The sequence below is a fragment of the Gossypium raimondii genome, chromosome 7, assembly GCF_025698545.1.
Source record: "Gossypium raimondii isolate GPD5lz chromosome 7, ASM2569854v1, whole genome shotgun sequence".
Taxonomy (NCBI): Eukaryota; Viridiplantae; Streptophyta; class Magnoliopsida; order Malvales; family Malvaceae; genus Gossypium; species Gossypium raimondii.
This window is the reverse complement of record NC_068571.1, coordinates 2930193-2950194: the sequence shown is the minus strand read 5'-3', so window position 1 is coordinate 2950194 and position 20002 is coordinate 2930193. Positions and strand designations below refer to the sequence as shown.

The 20002-nt window shown below is 31.8% G+C and overlaps 3 protein-coding genes across 3 annotated transcripts; all 3 read left to right on the top strand.

Annotated features, from left to right (window-relative positions):
* Positions 1-2419: 2419 nt before the first annotated feature.
* Positions 2420-4743, top strand: LOC105767849 (uncharacterized protein At1g03900). The gene is made up of 3 exons (XM_012587427.2): positions 2420-3060; positions 3558-3830; positions 4440-4743. Exons 1-3 carry the CDS (start codon positions 2575-2577, stop codon positions 4506-4508), a joined length of 828 nt encoding a protein of 275 aa, XP_012442881.1. The 5' UTR covers positions 2420-2574; the 3' UTR covers positions 4509-4743.
* Positions 4744-5695: 952 nt separating this feature from the next.
* LOC105767860 (ABC transporter I family member 21) lies at positions 5696-7913 on the top strand. Its single transcript, XM_012587435.2, has 6 exons — positions 5696-5930; positions 6005-6165; positions 6253-6304; positions 6409-6545; positions 6803-6889; positions 7222-7913. The coding sequence occupies exons 1-6, from the start codon at positions 5753-5755 to the stop codon at positions 7507-7509; spliced, it is 903 nt and encodes a 300-aa protein (XP_012442889.1). The 5' UTR covers positions 5696-5752; the 3' UTR covers positions 7510-7913.
* Positions 7914-14815: 6902 nt separating this feature from the next.
* LOC105767871 (protein SCARECROW) lies at positions 14816-16502 on the top strand. The gene has a single exon (XM_012587441.2). The coding sequence runs from the start codon at positions 14884-14886 to the stop codon at positions 16420-16422; it is 1539 nt and encodes a 512-aa protein (XP_012442895.1). The 5' UTR covers positions 14816-14883; the 3' UTR covers positions 16423-16502.
* The last annotated feature ends 3500 nt before the right edge of the window (positions 16503-20002 follow it).

Below are 20002 nucleotides of genomic sequence, written 5' to 3'. Positions count from 1 at the left end.
TAGTGTTTTCCACTCTTACTCTCTGTGTTTTTAAAGTATGCTAGATCAGTATGAACTAACTCTAGAAGTTCAGTCTTCCTATCAGTAAGAGTTTTTAAGGAAGGTCTAACATGCTTGGCTTCAACACAAATTTCGCATTTATTAGAGAGTAGATTCATTTTTATGAGCTTTTGTAGAGAATGAATACTCACATGATCTAATCTAGCATGTCACATATCAAGGGATTCAACAATATAAGCAGAAGTGGTGACTTTATTATTATCATTAAACATAATCTTAATCACAAATAAACCTCAACTCAGATAATCTTTCCCAACATAATAATCATTACGGGAAAGTACAAGTTTATCAGAATCAAAGACTAATTTAATGCTTGCCTTATTTAGTTGGAATAAACACAAAAGGTATTGCTCTTCCCGAAATGAATCAGAAAAGAAAGCAAAAAACTAGTCGAAAAATTTGACCAAAAAAACTACTAAAAGAAACAGACGAGAGAAAAAGGATAACCGTTGTTTGCTTGTGTTGTGTAAAATGAGAAGAATGACCAACTATTTATATTGTTTTCCCAAAGAAAAAAAATGGTAAAATAATAGTGCCAGTTTTCAAAAATAGTAGATAATTTTCCTCAACCGAAAATATTTTCTGCAATAGTCAGAAAATTTTTTGCAAGTGAAAATATTTTTTGCATTACCAACACTACATACTTAAATTATGTGATAAGATGAATTAATGAGTGTGTCTTGGAATAAAATGATTAAAAGATTAAATGGTTGTTTAGATGGGAGTGGAATGAGTGATTGATTATAAGTTTAACTATAAATGATTGAATACTTTAATATCAAGATAATGTCTTTAGTGAGAAAAGAGAATTAGGATAATGATTTTCTTTTGGTTTAAATATGTAATAGGTTTTATTCTCTTTTAAAATTTTAATTTATTTTTTATATTTTAATTTTAAGATATGAGTCCTTATATATATTTTATTTAAAATTTTGTCCCTCCCTCAATTTTGTCTTTTGCCTAGAATGGTTGTTATAAAAGATAAAATAATCTTTTTAGCCTTTAATATTTATAATTTTTGTCAATTTAATCCTTACCGTTTAAAAGTATATAAATAATTAAAAATGTTTTAAAATAATTTTTTTCATATTTTAATAAAAATATGAAAAATTAAAAATCTTTAAAATTTAAAAACAAAAATAATTTTAAAATGCATTTTAAATAATTTAAAAATACTGAAACATATAAAAATTTTCAAAATTTCAAAAATTGTGTTTTTTACTCGATCATTAACAATAACAAAATCTCTTCGGATTTTAAATTATTCATTTGGTTCATATTAAATCAAATTTCAACACTTTTTATTTTAAATAAAATTAATTACATATAAAAAATATTTGGGTAAACTTCAAAAATAGTCACTCCTGTATGTCTCAGATTACATTTTAGTAACTTATGTTTAAAATGTTACGTTTTAGTCACTTACATTATCGTTTTGTTATGAAGTGATCACTCTACCATTAAGCTCCGTTACCTCCCTAACGGTAGTCCTACGTGACAGTCCAAATTGGTTTTAACTGCCAATTTCAATATCCAGTTGTTGGGATGAAAATAGTTTTTAATTAAATAATTTTAATTTGGATTGCCATGTAGGACATCCAAGTTGGCATTTAAAATGTAATCCATTTGAACTCTTTTTTTCAAGTTAGTCTTTAAACTTAAGAACTATTTTCATATTGAGGTCTGAATTTAGTAAATTGTATGGTTTTCAAGAAAATACTAGTAGACCTATTCATAGGTCATGCTACCCGCCCAAGCCCGAAAGCTCGTTCGAAATTTGAGAGGATTTGGACAAAAATATAAGGTTCGAAAAATGGGCTTGAATAAAAAAATTAGGTCTGTTTAAAATATGAATTAGGCTCGAGCTTGAATATTCAAGGCCCGAGCCCAGCACGACCTGTTTTAAGTTTATAATACTTTATATTATGTTATTTTTATATGTTATGTAATTTAGAACAGATTAAAAAAATAAACCTATACTAAATATGTAATACTATTGTAATGTAACCATTAAAATAATGTTAAAATGAATATAAAAAATTTCAATAAATAAATTTGGGTGGGTTTGGATAAAATTTTATGTCTAAATTTCAGACCGAGTCAAGTTTAGACAAACATAAAATATATTAATATCATATTTAGATTCAATCCAAACTCAACCTGACCCGACCCATGAACACCTAAACTAAGTATCAAGAAAAATTGTTAAGTTAAAATCTAATTTCATATCTCAAATAGGGATTTAAAATAAAATAAAAAATCCATTAGATTCGCAGAACCAAATCGATATTTTGGATAACAAAAAGGGTAAAACAGTAAATGGGATGGGCACCTTTTCCCACCCCAGGAGGCAGTTGACATTTCAAGCACTCTCTTTGAATCCAAGTCTCTCTGCCACCCTCTCACCATCCGATTACTCCCTCCCACCTCTGTTCTCTCTTTCTTCCCATATTTCTCCTCTCCAAATTTCTCGTCTCTTTTTTTTCTCAAAGACAAACCCACATTCCCCTCGAAATGTCGTTCGATGAAGAAGACTCTATTGAACACACCCTCCTCGTAGTTCGCGAAGTCTCCGTCTTCAAAATACCGCCCCGCTCCACCTCCGGCGGTTACAAATGCGGGGAGTGGCTCCAATCCGACAAGATCTGGTCTGGTCGACTCCGGGTTGTCTCCTGCAAGGACCGTTGTGAGATTCGGTTAGAGGATCCCAACTCGGGTGAGCTTTTTGCCGCTTGTTTCATCCACCCGGGACAGCGCGAGAGTTCCGTCGAGCCGGCTCTCGATTCATCTCGATACTTCGTGCTCAAGATCGAGGATGGCAATGGAAAACACGCGTTTATTGGGCTCGGTTTTAATGAACGGAACGAGGCGTTTGATTTCAACGTGGCGTTGTCAGATCACGAGAAGCATGTTAGAAGAGAGAACGAGAAAGAGACTGGCGAGACGAGTGACAGTGATTCTCATATTGATATTCATCCCGCTGTTAATCATAGATTGAAGGTAGAAACTTTCAAGTCTTTTACTTTTTTACTAGTTAACTTCAATTTGTGACTGATGTTAGAATGTGGGTTGATTTTCATATTTTTGATCTAAAATTGTTAGATTAAAATTTGATTGATTTCAGAATTTGGGGTTTTGGGTAAGTGAACAAAGGAAGAAATTTAGTTGATCCATTGGTTCTATTCATAAGTTGAATATAAATATTATGGAGAGATTGTGCAACATCTTTTCGGTCAATGTGCCTTCTTAAATGAATTATTTGTAATCTTTTCTTTTTTGCAGGTTCTGTTGTTCTTATAATTCTTGATTTACTGATAAAGAAATTAAGGGGTTAAATTAGATTCATCAGTCATCATTTGCACTTGGCTGTCTTTGGTTTTCTGCTCTAAAGTGTATAATGTAGTCTTAATTATTATTGTTGTCATTATTAACGGGTTTTCAATACAGTGTTCGTTTTTACTTTGATGGATTTTGATCTTATGGTGTTTGGGTTGTAGGAAGGTGAGACTATCCGGATTAATGTGAAGCACAAGCCATCTAGTGGAACCAGTATGCTTTCAGCTGCGGGATTGTCTGGTAGTGGAAAGCCTAAGACCTTGAGCCTTGCTCCACCACCCAGTGGTGCTGGAAAAATAAGGTCTCCTCTCCCACCCCCTCCCAATGACCCTGTTGCTGCTCGGCTTGCCTCTACTAGTCAAGGTGTTGGTCAAAGAGCACCCAAAGAAAACATGAAACAAACCAACCCATCAACATATTTGTCTCAACTAGAGGTATGCCTTTAGTGTGTATGATCCTTAAACCAAATATAGATTTCCTGTGCTCTACATACCCAAAAGATCTGCAAATTTTGATTTTGTTTTTCTCTTGAATGTACCATTGTTAGGGAATTGGGTATCATAATATGTTTACCACATCCACATTCGTTATTTTTCATAGCTTTTGTCAAGCAAAGTTGTGCCAACATCTATATGATTCTGTGTGTTACATAGCTTTTGCTTTTGGGTGGAAAAGCACTTTAACTCCAAAAGTCAGGTGTTCTTCATTGCTTCTACGGTAGAAAAGCACTTTTGAAACCCCAAATGCAATGAAGAACGGGGCCTTAATTGTTTCTTTGACATTGTATACATATAGCCACATTGACTTCCTTTACCTCTTACTGGCGATTGTGTTGAGCTAAATCAAATGCTTATTGTTCACAAGCGGTGGTGTAGGTGTAGATTTGGAATGGAAGCTCTGATATTAGAAAATGGAATTAACTTTAGGCTTTTAAAATATTTTCATGCTTGATCTAAGGATGTTTTCTTAGGAGGCTTCCGATTTTCTGAGTAACAGAAACTCGTGTTTGGTTCCACAATTAACTCCCTTGATGACATTTACAGAGGAATCACCTTCCAGCAACCGGATCAGGATCTACGAAGACCACTGCATCAGGATGGGCAGCTTTCTAAATCTGCATTATCATTTATTCTCAAGTATGTAAGCTCTTGTGTTTGATGCTTTTGATATTTGAAACGAAAAAGGAAATGAAGAAAGGAAAAAAGGGACAGGGTGCCTTATACTTTCATGTTTGGAAAATAATATCATATATATATATATATATGCCTCTTTCGTCCGACGTGAACCATTTATGTTTTCTTATACAATTTCAATATAATAGAGAAAATCAATAAATTTTCTGTTAAACATTGTGTGAATTGATACGTGACATGCCAAGAGTACTCAAAACTCTGCTCCCTTTTGGAATTTGCTCATTGTTCTTCCTCATCCCTCTCATCTTCTGCACAAATTTATAGCCAGAAAAAGAATAGAAAACAAAACAAAACAGTTTTAGCACCAAATATTTGTATATTTTGAATTATTCGTTTATTAATGGAAAATTATTCAAGTATTACTACCTAAATTTAAATTAAATACTATTATTTGTTGGATAACTGGATCCGTAAAACCCAATTTTAAAAATTCTAATATTTTTGAATATCCAAATTTGCAAAAATTTGTTGAAACTCTTTTATATATATATGAAAGTAAAATTATAAGGATTTTAATATTCATATTCGACTAATGGGTTTTCAATTTATCTATTCTGAGTCTATGATGAATGGTAATTTTAAAATCCGAATTCACGAAAAACATATTGACTATCCTATTCAAGGCAAACATTTAAGTTAGTATATATATTTAAGAGACACGAAAGTTTGTCATCATTTCAAATGTCTTCCTAGAGCTAATAAAATTAAGAAAATTGGAAATTGATTGAGTAAATTTTTATTAATTTAGGTTAGTTTAATTTTTATTTCACAAGTTTAAAAATTATTATTCAAACAGAAATGAATTTTTATTTTTATATAATAACATTAAGTACTTAATATTCAAATTAGTGAAGATATCTTAAAAGTATGATTCGGTCCTGCTTTCTCCGCAAGGCAAGCTAACAAAGTAAAAACACTGTCGTTTTAGCTTTTACACTTCCTATCAAAACGCAGCCGTACATCCCCGTTTCTTTACCCCTTATAAAATTGAAACGAATAACGTGTCCCAACACGTATCTTCCACGTGTAAAATTCTGTGCAAGGAGATCCAGTTCCACCAACCTTTTACGTGGCTAAATCCCAGCAATAACAGTTAGAAGACATGAATATTAAAATGGCCGCAAAAACAGAAGATGTAAAGAACCGGGGGATTCACACGAAAAATGGCGGAACAAGCTTGTTGCCGATCAGGAGAAGGAAAGGAAAATGGAGGAGACTCGCAAGGCATCACCGTATGCGGCATGCAATTCGCCTACGAATTGCAGCATCCGCTTTTCTTCGATTTCAATCTTGACATCGCTCGTGGATCTCGTTGCCTTCTCGTCGGCGCCAACGGATCTGGTAATTTCAATTTGCTTTCGAACAACGACGATTTTGTAAAGGAATTTTGATTCTAATTTTTTAACTGTGAGCAGGGAAGACGACATTGTTGAAAATTTTAGCAGGAAAACATATGGTGGGTGGAAGAGAAGTCGTGAGAGTACTAAACCGTTCGGCTTTTCACGATACTCAACTTGTTTGTGGTGGTGATTTAGCTTATTTGGGAGGATCTTGGAGTAAAACTATTGGCTCTGCTGTTAGTAAATTTTCCTATTTTTTTTTTAAGATTAATATCCACCATTTTCGTTTAAAACTACAAATTTACTGTGCCAAACATATGCAGGGAGAGGTTCCATTGCAGGGAGACTTCTCAGCGGAACACATGATATTTGGAGGTGAGTGCTAATTAGTCTCTTGTCGTTTGTTGCTTTCTTTACTTGCTCCTTTGTTCTCCTTTGAAATTAAACATTCTTTTTGGGTCTAAAATTATTGTTGGCAGTTGAAGGGATTGATCCTGTAAGGAGAGATAAATTGATTGAGTTGCTTGATATTGATTTGCAATGGAGAATGCATAAGGTATCTGATGGACAACGACGTCGAGTCCAAATTTGCATGGGTCTTCTTCATCCTTTTCAGGTATTTTGAAGTTATTAATATGTCATATTTGTGTGACTGATATCTTCACTTGAAGATTTACGATTCTGCTATTGCTATAATCTACAACTGATGAAATGTAATGTACCTTAATTACCTAGTGACAAGCAAACATTCAACTGCTACCTTCCACTTCAAGCTCATATATGTTTTTGGATAATTTTGTGACTTCTAATCTGCATAATTACTAGTTTTCTTGATTTATTTGTAACTTAATGTTTTCTTTGATTTGATTGCAGGTTCTTTTGCTAGATGAGGTCACCGTGGACCTTGACGTTGTTGCGAGGATGGATTTACTTGATTTCTTTAAGGAAGAATGTGAGCAGGTACTGACTTCTGTTCTCTGCCCTTGCAATCACATGCTAAAGTACTGACTGGTTGTTGAATATGAATAAGGTGCTGGAACATTACTATGTTGAATATTTCTTACGAAAAGTATATAACTGATATAGCTCTTCATTATTTGGCACTTTCTTTCTGCAACAATTAGTAAAATTGATGGTTTCATTTTGATTATGGGCTTTGTCTCTTAATTTTTACATAGGGCCACTTATTCGATCACCATCCACATGTAGGGCATAGATGTTTTTGTACCATTCGAGTACTCTCATTGATGATTTCATGTTCATTCTCTAACTGATATTTACTATTGTATTAGAGAGGAGCCACAGTCGTATACGCTACCCATATTTTTGATGGTTTGGAGACATGGGCAACACATTTGGCTTACATCCAAGATGGTCAATTGAAGAGATCTGAGAAGTTAACAGAAATTAATGAGTTGAAAAGCTCAGAAAATTTGCTCTCTGTTGTTGAAGCCTGGCTTCGCTCTGAAACCAAGTGTGAGAAAAAGAAACCGTCCAATTCCCCTGCCCAAGTCCAGAAGTCCTCGCCTTTTGGTACTTCTCCTTTCATGTCGTCGAGGCACATGGCATACTACCGTTGATCTTTCTGAATCCAGCTGTTTTTCAATAATTTTTGAAGGCCAAAACCAGATACACGAGCGGAAAACTTTCTTTCTAGTCATCTTCTATTAACGTGGAGTTGGCCATTATGGATTTATATACTTGTTAGCTTGCGGTTGCCTGATGGATGGCTACGTATATTTCTCTCTTTTGGCAGCGTTGTTTAAAAATGAAAATTGTGAAACTGATGTTCTGTCTTTAGCAAATAGTTTTGTAATTTATAATCTACCTTGGTAGTGAAATACATATGATATTTGTTGAATGAAGTCGATGCTGAATAGGTGCTTGCTGATCTTGTTGTCTACACAACAAAGCCCTGATCCAACGATCTGTCTTTGGCAAATAATGTAATCTCATTTCAATAATGGAAAAGCTTTGAGTACAAGGTACATGTATCTTTTGAGATTTGTTAGTTATCTGGAGAACTAGTTGAAACAGCTTTAGCCAATTTCAGATTGCTGATCTGCTATCGGACAAGGAAGGTTCTGTTGAAATTAAACTTGTTTGTATTACATAGCTATTAAAACAATAAAAATGCTATGCAGCTTCTATGTTCTGTCTATAAATGAAGGCCTTGGTGGTTATTTTTCTAGTGCATAGTGGGTTGCACAAGGGATCCTATCTCCCCTTACCTGTTTGTTGTATCCCATGGAACACTCTGTTTTCCTCCCATTCAAGGTAATTCTTTTGTCTTCCAAGCGCAGGCAGAAGCTAATATTACCAGGACATCAGATAAGCTCATTCCTACATCCAGCTCGTGCTACATGGAAGTCGGAACTTGTCAAATGTCAGGTTGAGGATGTCTGGTAACAGGAGCTGAGCACTAGAGGATTTTCGCTGTTGAATGGTAAGGACAAATATGCATGGAAGGGGACAATTTTCGGATAAATCAGCATATGAATTTCTCTGGAAACAGGTTGCTGAATATTTGAATTCCCCTGATATAGCCTAGTTATGGAAGTTTAAACTCTCACTCAAGGGTTTGGTTTTCCTTTGGAAGGTCTGTAATAATTTGCTCCCTATTCGAGTTGAACTACGGCGGAGAAACATTGTTGTAAATGGAGAACGCCCCTTTTGTTCCTCATAGGAAAACTCTGAATCATTTATTTCGCACTTGCTTCTAAGCTAGAGCAGTCTGATTCGGGGATGATGTGGGTATTAAAATCGATCAAGTACAAGTGGCAGACTTCAGAAAATGGATCCAACAGTAGTTAGAAGGTATGGAAATACAAAAATAATGTCTGTTTTAATGTTGGAAGACCCTAATCCATGCGGAGTAGTCGAGCAAATCAAGAAAATATTCTCAGAAACCTCAATGGTATCCCAAAGTAAAGTCCTTAAAACACAAAGACAATACAGGAGAGTAATGCAGGTGAAAACTCTAGTGATGACAACATTAACCAAATTTGGGGGGACTGTTATTTGTCAGAAACAATGGTTGCTTAAAAGTGGCATTGGCTTATGATAGGGTCCCAAGGAAATATGGTGGTGCAGCAATCTCAATGGACGATTCACATCGAGAATAAATTAATAATAAGCCAAACTCTGCAAGGAGACTCGAGATTATATTGTAAATTGTTGTTGGTCCGATCACTTCTGCCAAAGATGACAGCACCAAAGGGAAGCTGATGACCCATTGAAATATTGCAGTCCATTGTTGTCGGACATTCGCTACATAAACCGCCAAATCAATTTCGATCACGAACATGGATCACACCTTATGTTTACATAGGCTGTTCAACACTACTCACTCGCATAAGAATTCGGCCAACTAAAGACACTTGCATGTCCATCACGTTAGCCTTCACATGATCATGTCAAGATCTACTCATGAATTACTTCTATAGCATCTAATAAAATTCACCATCAGTTACCATTGATTCTATTCTGGTGTTACAGGCCGTGGATTAAAGCTCGTGACCTTTACACATAAAACGTTCTATGAAAGTCAATTGGGAGTCAAGATTCACTTGAGCACTCCAATAAAATTAGATAGGAACTTTAAATTAACTTTAAAGATGGATAGAGTTTTCTTAGCTGTTGATGTAATTTGATCTATACTGTTGAATCTGAAAGAGCTCAATTATAAAAAGATATTTTCCTCCATTTGTAATCACATCATTTACTCAAACACTTGGTATGCGTTATTCTTCATGTGACTTTTCCATTCGTTCCTGATTTCTTTCTCTTTTGAGTTTATTTCTTCTTTTCAGATTTTTCAAAAATAAAATTAACTTAAGCGGATTTGAACTCAAAAAATTATTTAAGACCATACGATTTGCCAGACTAAAATTTCAAGCCTATAACACTAATCAATTCATACTCAATCGCATCCAAATAAATCACTCACTAACTCCTTCGTCTTTATAAAGCTCCTTCTTTTTTACCAAAGAAACCAACACCTTCACCAAAACTCTGCCCAAATATCACTAGATTCTCTCATCCTCTAAAACCTTCATGTACCCAAATCCTTGATGTTATGTCAAAGGAAATGTCTTTTCAATTGGAACGATTACTATTATCTTGGTAGTATTCTGTGGCCCGAAATTCGATGAGTTGCAAGCTCTACTAAAAAAAGAGGGGAACCACAAAAAAAAAAAAAGCTAATCATTACCTCATCATGTGAATGGGGGTGGTTTAGCCTTTAGCACTTGTTTGGGTGTGGCATGACTAAAAAATATGAAGCAGGCGAGGTTGTTAACTTGAAGGGATTTGGCGCTTTGTTGTTGATGGAAAGGGGTTGTAATATCATTTGACCCCTTCCTATCAAAGACAGCTTCCTTCCATCTTTCATTTTATTTCTTTTACTCATTCTTGTGTTCTTAGTATGGATTTGGATGGACAGGGTTGGGCGGGACAATGTATTTATCTTACTTTTTGTCTCACGCTATAATATCTAATTTTATCATTACCGTTATTTTTACACTAACCGCAGGTAAACGTACTACCCATCCAATCCCACCCTTAATTATGAAAAATCATTAGTTATTATCTAATCTTAAATTCAAACTTTACACCTTCATACCTCCAACTATTTTAAATAAGGTAAAATAAAATAAAATAAAACCCAATCTCCATTAATTAAATTTAGAGTTACAGTAATGTCAAAAGTAATATAATATATATAGACATAATAACTTATTTGACCTTCAATTTTATAAAAAAAGTCCTCCATCTAATTTTCTACCTCTTTTTAAATATGCATTGTTTGCCAAATCACCCCAAATAGATAGAAAAATTAGCGTCTGTTAATTTTGTTGATGTGGCATCCGACATTAGTAATCAATTAATTTTTAAATATAAAAAATTATTTTAAAATTTTAAAAATTAATTAATTGCAAACGTGACACACATGTAGACGTTAACTTTTTATACATTTGAGGTGATTTAATAAATAATACTTAAGGATTAAAAGAGACGAAAAATTAAATAGAGAATTAAAATATTTTTTAAAATTAAAAAATAAACAAATCATATGCCTGTATATATATAAAAACATTTAATTTATTTTTCTTAGGATATAAACCCGATTTGTATTAAATTATTTAATTGTAATAGATATTTTTACTTTTTTAAAAATCAACTTATTTGATATTATAATATTATTTAATTTATTAATAATATATAGAAATATAAACCTAATTAATTTGTGTATTAACTTTTGAGTCTTGATGTGTCATTATTGATGTGGCTTTCACCCCGTCGGCCCCAACATGTGTCATTATCATTAACCAAACCATGAATCATTATTACTTTTTAAGTTATTCAAACCCTAATTGAATTTTACCCTCATGAACTAAGATTTTGATTATATTTTATGTCTTAATATTGTATACATTATGAAGTCAGTAGTTGTTAATAAATTTAATTAAAGCCGATTGACTCTCAACTTGATTAGAACAGGTATTGTTGTCAATGCAGGAGGATAAAGGTTTGAGTGCGTTGAAGCGCATTATTCTCATACTTTAGGTAATTTTAAGTATTGTGTCAAAAAAAATAATTAAAATAATTGTTTTTTTTTTAAATTTGATATCTAATTTTTTTTACACAATTTGGTACCTAAATTTATTAAATGTTATACAAATTATGTAAAAACACTAACAGTGTTAAAAATTTTGTTATGCTACCAAAATATTGTCGGTGTTAGAGGAAATTCACGTTAAAAAAAAATAGGTATTGAGTTATGCTTAACTAATTAATGTTAAATGAGAAAAGAAAAGAGTTTTAAAATTTTGAATTAAAAGAAATTCATTATTTTTAATTAATAACATAATTAAATCAATAAAACTAAAAGTCATTGAACATATAAAATACAAAAAAATATCATTTTATCATCACATGTCGGTCATTCATTGATTATTTTCGCTATCTTATAAAAAATAACATTGTTAGTATATTGGAGTAATTTGTAAGACGTTTAACAAATTCAAGAACCAAATCGAACAAAAAAAGATTAAGTACCAAATTAGGGAAAAGAGTCAAGTTCAAGTACCAAAATAGGCCCCCAAAAAAGATTAAGTACCAAATTAAGAAAAAAATGTTAAATTTAGATACCAAATTAATAAAAAGTGTCAAGTTCAAATACCAAATATTATATTAAGCCATAATTGTTTTTTACAATTTATAGAAATTAATTCTTCAAAGATTCATGATTAAACAACATGGTTTTCAAGGATCAAACCTGCATTATTCCTTGAATTAACTTCGTGATTTGACATTGACAATCAATGACATAATGTCATGTGGCAGGCTAGCAGCCTCAAATTAAGACATTATTTGAAAATAAAAAATAGATTTAAGGGTGCAAAAAAGCCTTTAAACTTAAAAAAAAAAGAACAATTAAGCTTCTACTCTTTTTTTTGTATTCATTTGGGTATTTGAACTTTCAAAAAGCATCAAAAAGGTCTTAAACCCATTCCAAAAAAGCAATTAAGCCCCTACTTTTTTTGCACTCAATTTGATACTTAAACTTTCAAAATGCATCAAAAATACCCTCAAAAATTAAAAAAAACAATTAAGCCCTGTTTTTATTAAAAATAGAAAAAATTATAAAAAATTAAAATCAATAAAAACTATAATTATTATTAAATTTTAATAAAAATTCAAATATTAAAATTAGAAAAAAATATAAAAATCATAAAAATAAAAATTGTAAAATTTTATAAAATCGTAAAAAATTATAAAATATGTAGAAATATAAAAATTTATAAAATTTTATAAAGTTGTAAGAAAACTATACGAAATGTAAAGAAATATAAATTTCGTAATTTTTTTATAAAAATTATCATACCAAAAGAAGCATTTTATAATTTTCTATAACTTTTATTGATTTTATTTTTTATCATTTTTGCTACATGTCACATTGTGTTGCGACACGTGATTACTTTAATTAAAAAAACTAGGGTTGTTATTTTTTATGATTTTATAAAATTTACAATATTTTATTTTTTAGATGTTTATAAAAAATTTTAATTTTAATAAATTCTAATTTTTATATTTTATATTTTATTAAAATTTATTAATTTTTCTAAAATTTATTATTTATTAATTTTTCTAACTTTTAATAAGAGCAGGGCTTAATTATTTTTTGAAAAAATTTAAGGGTCTTTTTATACATTTTAAAGTTCAAGTATCTAATTGAGTGAAAAAAATTAGGCGCTTAATTGTTTTTTTGAAAAAAATTTAAGGGTCTTTTTTTATACATTTTTAAAGTTCAAGTATCCAATTGAGTGAAAAAAATTAGGGGCTTAATTTCTTTTTTTGAAGAATTTTGAGGGCCTTTTTAATGTATTTTGAAAGTTCAAGTGCTCAATTGAGTGCAAAAAAAAAGGGGCTTAATTGCTTCTTCTTCTTTTTTTAAGTTTGAGGACTTTTTACTCCCTTAAACCTAAAAAAATAACATCTTCAAATCTTTAAATATATAAATTATTAAAAAAATTATAGAAATAATAATAAAAATTCAAGAAAATAGAAAAAAATCTAAAATACCTAAAATTTATTAACTGTTAGTACAAAAATTAACAACACCAATCCAAGTACTTAACAAATCTCAAATTAGGCTGCAGGTGGAGTGTTGAAGAATCATTATGTTCAGTGAATTCTTGGATTTAATAGAAAGTTGGGGTGATGTTTTGTATTCAATGTTGAATTATGGGGTATTCTAGATAGATTGATTATTCTTCGAAATAGGAAATGGGACAAAGTGTTAAGTCGAACGGATAACATGGAGGTTATATTGTCCATTAAAGAAACGTTTACAAGGCCTTCTTATTCAACACTTATCAGGCAAATTCAACAGATGGTTCAATGAGAATTTATTCATATCCTTAGAGAAGAAAACATAAAAGCTAATCGCATTGTAAAATTGGCTTTGACTGGAATAAAGATTTGCAACTATTTGCAGAGAATTCGTTGAATATTAGTGATTTAATCTGATTCTTTTTATTGATATCTTATACACAAAAAGAAAAAAAGAAAATACCAATTTAATTAATGGTTTTCAAGTTAATTCTTAATAAATTACTTATTAGATGATTACTCGCTCTTTCCAACTATGCATTTTTCCTATTAAAAAAACCCTAGAAGAAAAATCTTGTATATATTCAATTCTATATTAACTTTTAGGCACTCTAGATAATTAAAATTTAACTAAAATGGTTGCTTAAATGTTCGGATTAATTTTTTTGAATATTATAAATAAATATTAATAAATTTATTTAAATATAATTAAATAATAATTAATAATAAATAAGTGCTAAAATCCTAAAACTTATAAATCTAATATTTTAAACTCTAAAACCTTAAATTTAATATTTGATATTTATTTTGTTAATATTAATTATGTTTAAATAAATTTATTTAAAATCTTTCCTAATTATTCCTCAATTTTTTTATCAATAAATACGAATTAATATAGTAATTTAATATATAACACATGAGCCATGATTTTCTTTTTTATTGGTAGTTTTAAAATGGTTAGTTCTTCCTTCTACATCTATGCAAATATTCCACCTTCCTCTAGTTAGCAATTCCATTGTGATATATATATATATATATTCATATGTATACCATTTTTAACTTAAATTATGCTTTCATAGCTTGAATATATATTTTATATATATTCACTACCAAAATGACGTCTGCTTTGGCATTTAGCTTGTTGTCTTCATTTACGTGTCCTGGCTATGCCGGCCGCGCTGTAGCATTAAACAATGTCCCAAAATGCTCTAGTCTTCGCTCATTTCTTTGATCATCCTTCCCCTTTAAAAATGGCATCCACCTTTCCTTAACACCCTCCCACACCCCCTCTTCTAATTTTTCTCTCTGTTTGGTCCCCCTTTTTGCTTCATCTTTCAATGATGAAAGGAGGATTCGAAGTGGTTCATGCGACTCTAGATATGATCCAGCCTCATCGTGAACCTATATGGGATTTCGCCTCTGTTGGGTTCCCAACTACTAGTGTTGCTGCTGCTGCTGCTGTCAGCTCCATCCCCAGGCAAAATCTTGAAAATCGTTGCATAAACTTGGAGAGAAATGAGCTTTCCGATTGGGTCGAACAAGTTACCAAGAAGCTCATTGATGACTTGCCAGCTCAAAATACAGATACTGATGATCACCATAGCAGAACCTTGCAGGCACCTGCTGATATACCAATGTTATGCGAGGATAGCTTCCCTCCATCGCTTCTGGGTGATTTCAGGCCAAGGAAAACTGTAACGAGTAGTGATTTTGACGAGCTTCAATGGAGCAACGTTAATGGAGGGAATGATAGAGGGTTAAGTAGGTTAGACGAGCAAGGTTTAAGCTTGATAACGCTGCTTTTAGAGTGTGCTGTAGCTATCTCCATTGACAACCTTGGGGAAGCTCATCGAATGTTGCTTGAACTAACCCAAATGGCTTCTCCTTATGCTCTTTCTTGTGCTGAAAGGGTCGTTGCTTATTTCGCTAAGGCCATGTCTAGTAGGGTTATTAATTCATGGTTAGGGATATGTTCTCCTTTGATTAACTACAAAACCGTTCATTGTGCTTTTCAAGCATTCAACAATGTCTCTCCCTTTATCAAATTCGCTCATTTCACCTCTAACCAAGCCATCCTCGAAGCATTTCATCGACGTGATAGGGTTCATATCATAGACCTTGATATCATGCAAGGCTTGCAATGGCCGGCTTTGTTCCATATCTTAGCCACGCGTATGGAAGGACCTCCGCATCTCACGATGACTGGCATGGGCAGTTCGATGGAGCTTCTGACGGAGACAGGTAAGCAACTCTCGAACTTCGCTAAACGACTCGGAATGTCGTTCGAATTCCACCCGATCGCGAAGAAATTCGGGGAAATCGACATCACGATGGTTCGACTCCGAAGAGGGGAGACATTAGCTATTCACTGGCTACAACATTCACTATACGACGCTACGGGACCCGATTGGAAGACAATGAGACTGATGGAGCAATTAGGTCCAAGGATAATCACATTGGTGGAACAAGACTTGTCCCATGGTGGATCGTTCTTGGACCGTTTTGTGGGGTCTCTCCATTATTATTCCACCATGTTTGATTCACTAGGAGCATACCTAGCAGCTGATGACCCCAACAGGCATCACATCGAGCATTGCCTATTGTATAGGGAAATAAACAATATATTGGCAATAGGAGGGCCAGCGAGAAGTGGGGAAGATAAGATGAAGCAATGGAGAAGTGAACTAGCAGCAAGAAATAGCTTCGTGCAGGTGCCGATGAGCAGCAACTCGATGGCACAAGCACAGCTGATATTGAACATGTTCCCACCGGCTCATGGGTATAGGCTTGTACAAGGAGATGGAACACTTAGGCTTGGATGGAAAGATACTAGCTTGTTTACAGCTTCGGCTTGGACATCCCATATCTCTCGATAGCTACCTGGCTACTTTCTGTTGTAATTTTCAATTCCTTCGTATTCCATTTTCATATATATTCAATCTTAATTGGCAATGCAGACCCTTCATCTTAACTTAATTTCAATTAGGAATCACTAAAAGTAAACATAAAACCAAGAAAAGGATGGGGGTTTAAGGATGAATATTTTTCATCTGCTCGTTGCCTACAATTAGGCCGGCAGGTTTCTGTAATTAAAACTATTTCTTACTGAAAGACCAGCTTGTTGGGACTCTTTGGGTGGTTTTCTTGTCTCTAGATATGTAGTTATTCTATTATTAAATACATTAATTTTATTGGGTAAAATTGAAATAGAATTAATATTTATTGTTAATATTTTAAAATTTTTATGGGTTTATAAATAAATTTTTTGTTGGGAATCAATTACAATATAAAATAATAATTTTAAGACATTTTTATATAATAAATGTTAATTTTAATAGAATTTAGACTTATTTAATTTTTAAAATAATATAGGACTTAATTGATCTATTTAATAATAAATGAATTAATTTAATTCGGCTCGTATAATATACAGATGTCTCAAGTACTTTAATATATATATAAAAATAATTGATGGATGCACCAATCACACTAGCTCGTGATTGAATTCTAGACATCTTAGATGCCCAAATTCATGAATTTTTTTTATAACTATAGGGTCATCCATTTTTACGGTTTGAACATAGTCCTATTCGGATCGGAAGTGGTATAGGTAAAACCCTCCCAATAATAACGACTCTAGAATTCGAACTTGATCAAAATGCCTAGGAAAAAAATCTACTTCCACTTCTAACATATACTTGTACATATGATAAAATATGTATATGTTAGCTGTGAAGATATATTTAAATTGGTTAAATTATGTTGGTAGTCCTCGTACATATGATAAAAATTTGATCCTTTTTTTAAATTTAAAATCCTAGTCCAACCATTATCTTCGTTAGTAATTTTGTCAAAATTTGTGAACATGTTTATTTTCTATCAATTATATGACACGCCATGTGAGGACACCCTAACCAAAATTTTGATAGAAAATATTTACTATTTTAATAATTGGACTAAGATTTTCAAATAATATATATGGATATTGAAATTTTAACTTTTAAAGTACATGGATTAAATTTCAAATTTTATCAAAGTACAAGGACTAACAACATATTTTAACCATTTAAATTATAAATTATATATAAAAAATAAATAATATATATTAAGTGAGATAAGTTAATTCGTTCAGTAATAAATTTTAATAACTAACAATCAACCGAAATAAGTAAGACCACAACTGAATAAACGAATAAAATTGACTTATGCCAAATGATCATTTTTATCTCTCTTTTGAGTGAAAGGTTGATGGTTGCTGGAACCAGACCAAACAGGTCGATTAGATCGAAGATTGGACAACACATCAATCTAGACAAAGGGTTGAACTAGCTTTTGAGCTAACTACAACCCTTCGAAATATGTTGAATTGGGTTAAAAAATTGGTTGAATCTATTTTTTTAATATTATTTTATTTTTAAAATTTCTTTTACAAATTCTATTATAATTTATCAATGTTCTTAGAATCAGATTGGTTCAACTTGTTCGATTAAAAAATTATTAAAAATTTTAAAAAAGTCAATTCAATTGTCGGTTTAACAAGTTTTTAACCGATTTAACTGGTTTAAAGCTATTCTCCAAATTGATACATGAATCGATTCTTGATTCAACTGATTAATCTAATCCAATTTAAACATATTGTAATTAATTTAACTAAAACAAAAACCATCTGTTCAAGCAACCAAACTGAAATCAATGAATATCTTATTCCTTCAATCACTTATTTAATTTTAAAAACCTTAGTAGGTGTAACCAAGCACATACAGCAAAGGTGGATCAATGCAGCAGTGTGGGCTTTTTCCCCACACCAGTGGTTGAAGCCCATATATATATATATAGAGAGAGAGAGAGAGAGAGATGAATCCTCCATTGCTGTCCTTTGATGCTGTCTTTCTAATGCTCTGATCATGTTTCGGCTTTGTGGTTAACAGTGGGCCGCGTTCCCTGGCGGATTGATTTTATTGCATTTTGGGCAATAATAAAATTTTGGGCCTCTTTTAAATGTACGGCACGTTTATTTGTAATTAGTATAAAAATAATAATAGTAGTAATTTACTGTACTAAAAATAAACATGTTTACAGGGAAATCATTATTTCTGATGTTTCCCCCTTCCTTAATTCAGCTTAGGATTCTATCAAAATGGGGGTCCAGTGGGTGCAGTAAATTATATGGATGTGACAGTGAAATGTGAGTGATTGAAAGGCTCTACACCATCATCCACAATACATATATATTAGCTGAAGATGATCATCACAACAACATTCATAACATCTATTTCCTTCACATTTTCATCTTAATTTTATTTATTTATTTATAATTAAAAATATGAAAGATGTTATTTTGGATTGCTTAATTAGTGATTAAAAATAAGAGAAATGTATGGTGTTGCAAATAAGGGGAAAATAATTAAAAATATATATTTTAAAATTTTCCTTTTTATAATTTAATCAATAATTTTGATTGAATTGATTGAGGATTGTTGAGCACCTGCAAACAGACATTGTAGAATCTAATAATCTGCTCACATGGAGATGTTTCTATTTTTGGGGCAAGATTAGAATTAAAAAGAAAATTGAAGAAAAAACAATAACTCTATCAACCTTTTTTCTACATTCATGGCATTCATTGAGAGAGATACAGGAACTTACAAAGGGAAAATCTCCAACAATCACAAAAGTGGGGGGTCCAAACACAGAAACTATACCATAAAGCAAATGAAGAAAATGCCTTAAAAAAACCCTAAACATAGAATCTAAATCACCACACTTGAACCCGCGACTTCCTGTACTAATAACAATATCCATGCCAATCGAATTAAGACTCAATCGACAAGTTAATTGTATATATTTAATCACTTTAATTTATGATTAAATATTAAATCGAATCCAATTGTTTAAGCAAGGTTATTCTATAGTTTTTTTCCTCTATTTTATGTTTTTACATTTTTTTAATCACAAGTCTTACATCTCTAATCAATCATATATTAATAAATATGCATAAAGAAAATAAGATAACGTTGAGAATCAAACCCAAATTCATATTTTGTTTTACAGTTTCAAAGTTTCAACTTGCACTGAAAAAATAGGCCAAAATCTCCAAAGGCCAAAGTTTATAATAAAATATTATTTATTGTATAACATAAATTAAAAAAAATTCAGCATATATTTTTCAATTATTATCAATAAATTATAGCACCGTACTAAGGAATGAGGAACATGATGATCCCATGTGGACTGAGTCAAATTTGAGAACCCTCCCACTAATTTCATTATATATTTTCTTTTCTTTTTTTTTTTTAATTTTTAAAATGGGAAAACCCAAGATTGAAATTGTTCATTATTATTAGAAATTTCTTAAATAAAAATTGAAAAAAGAAATTGAGACAAAAGATAGGATACACTGCAGCCTCTAGCAGCCATGCATATCAATGCATATAGCGGTCCAAGCCTCTGGTATTG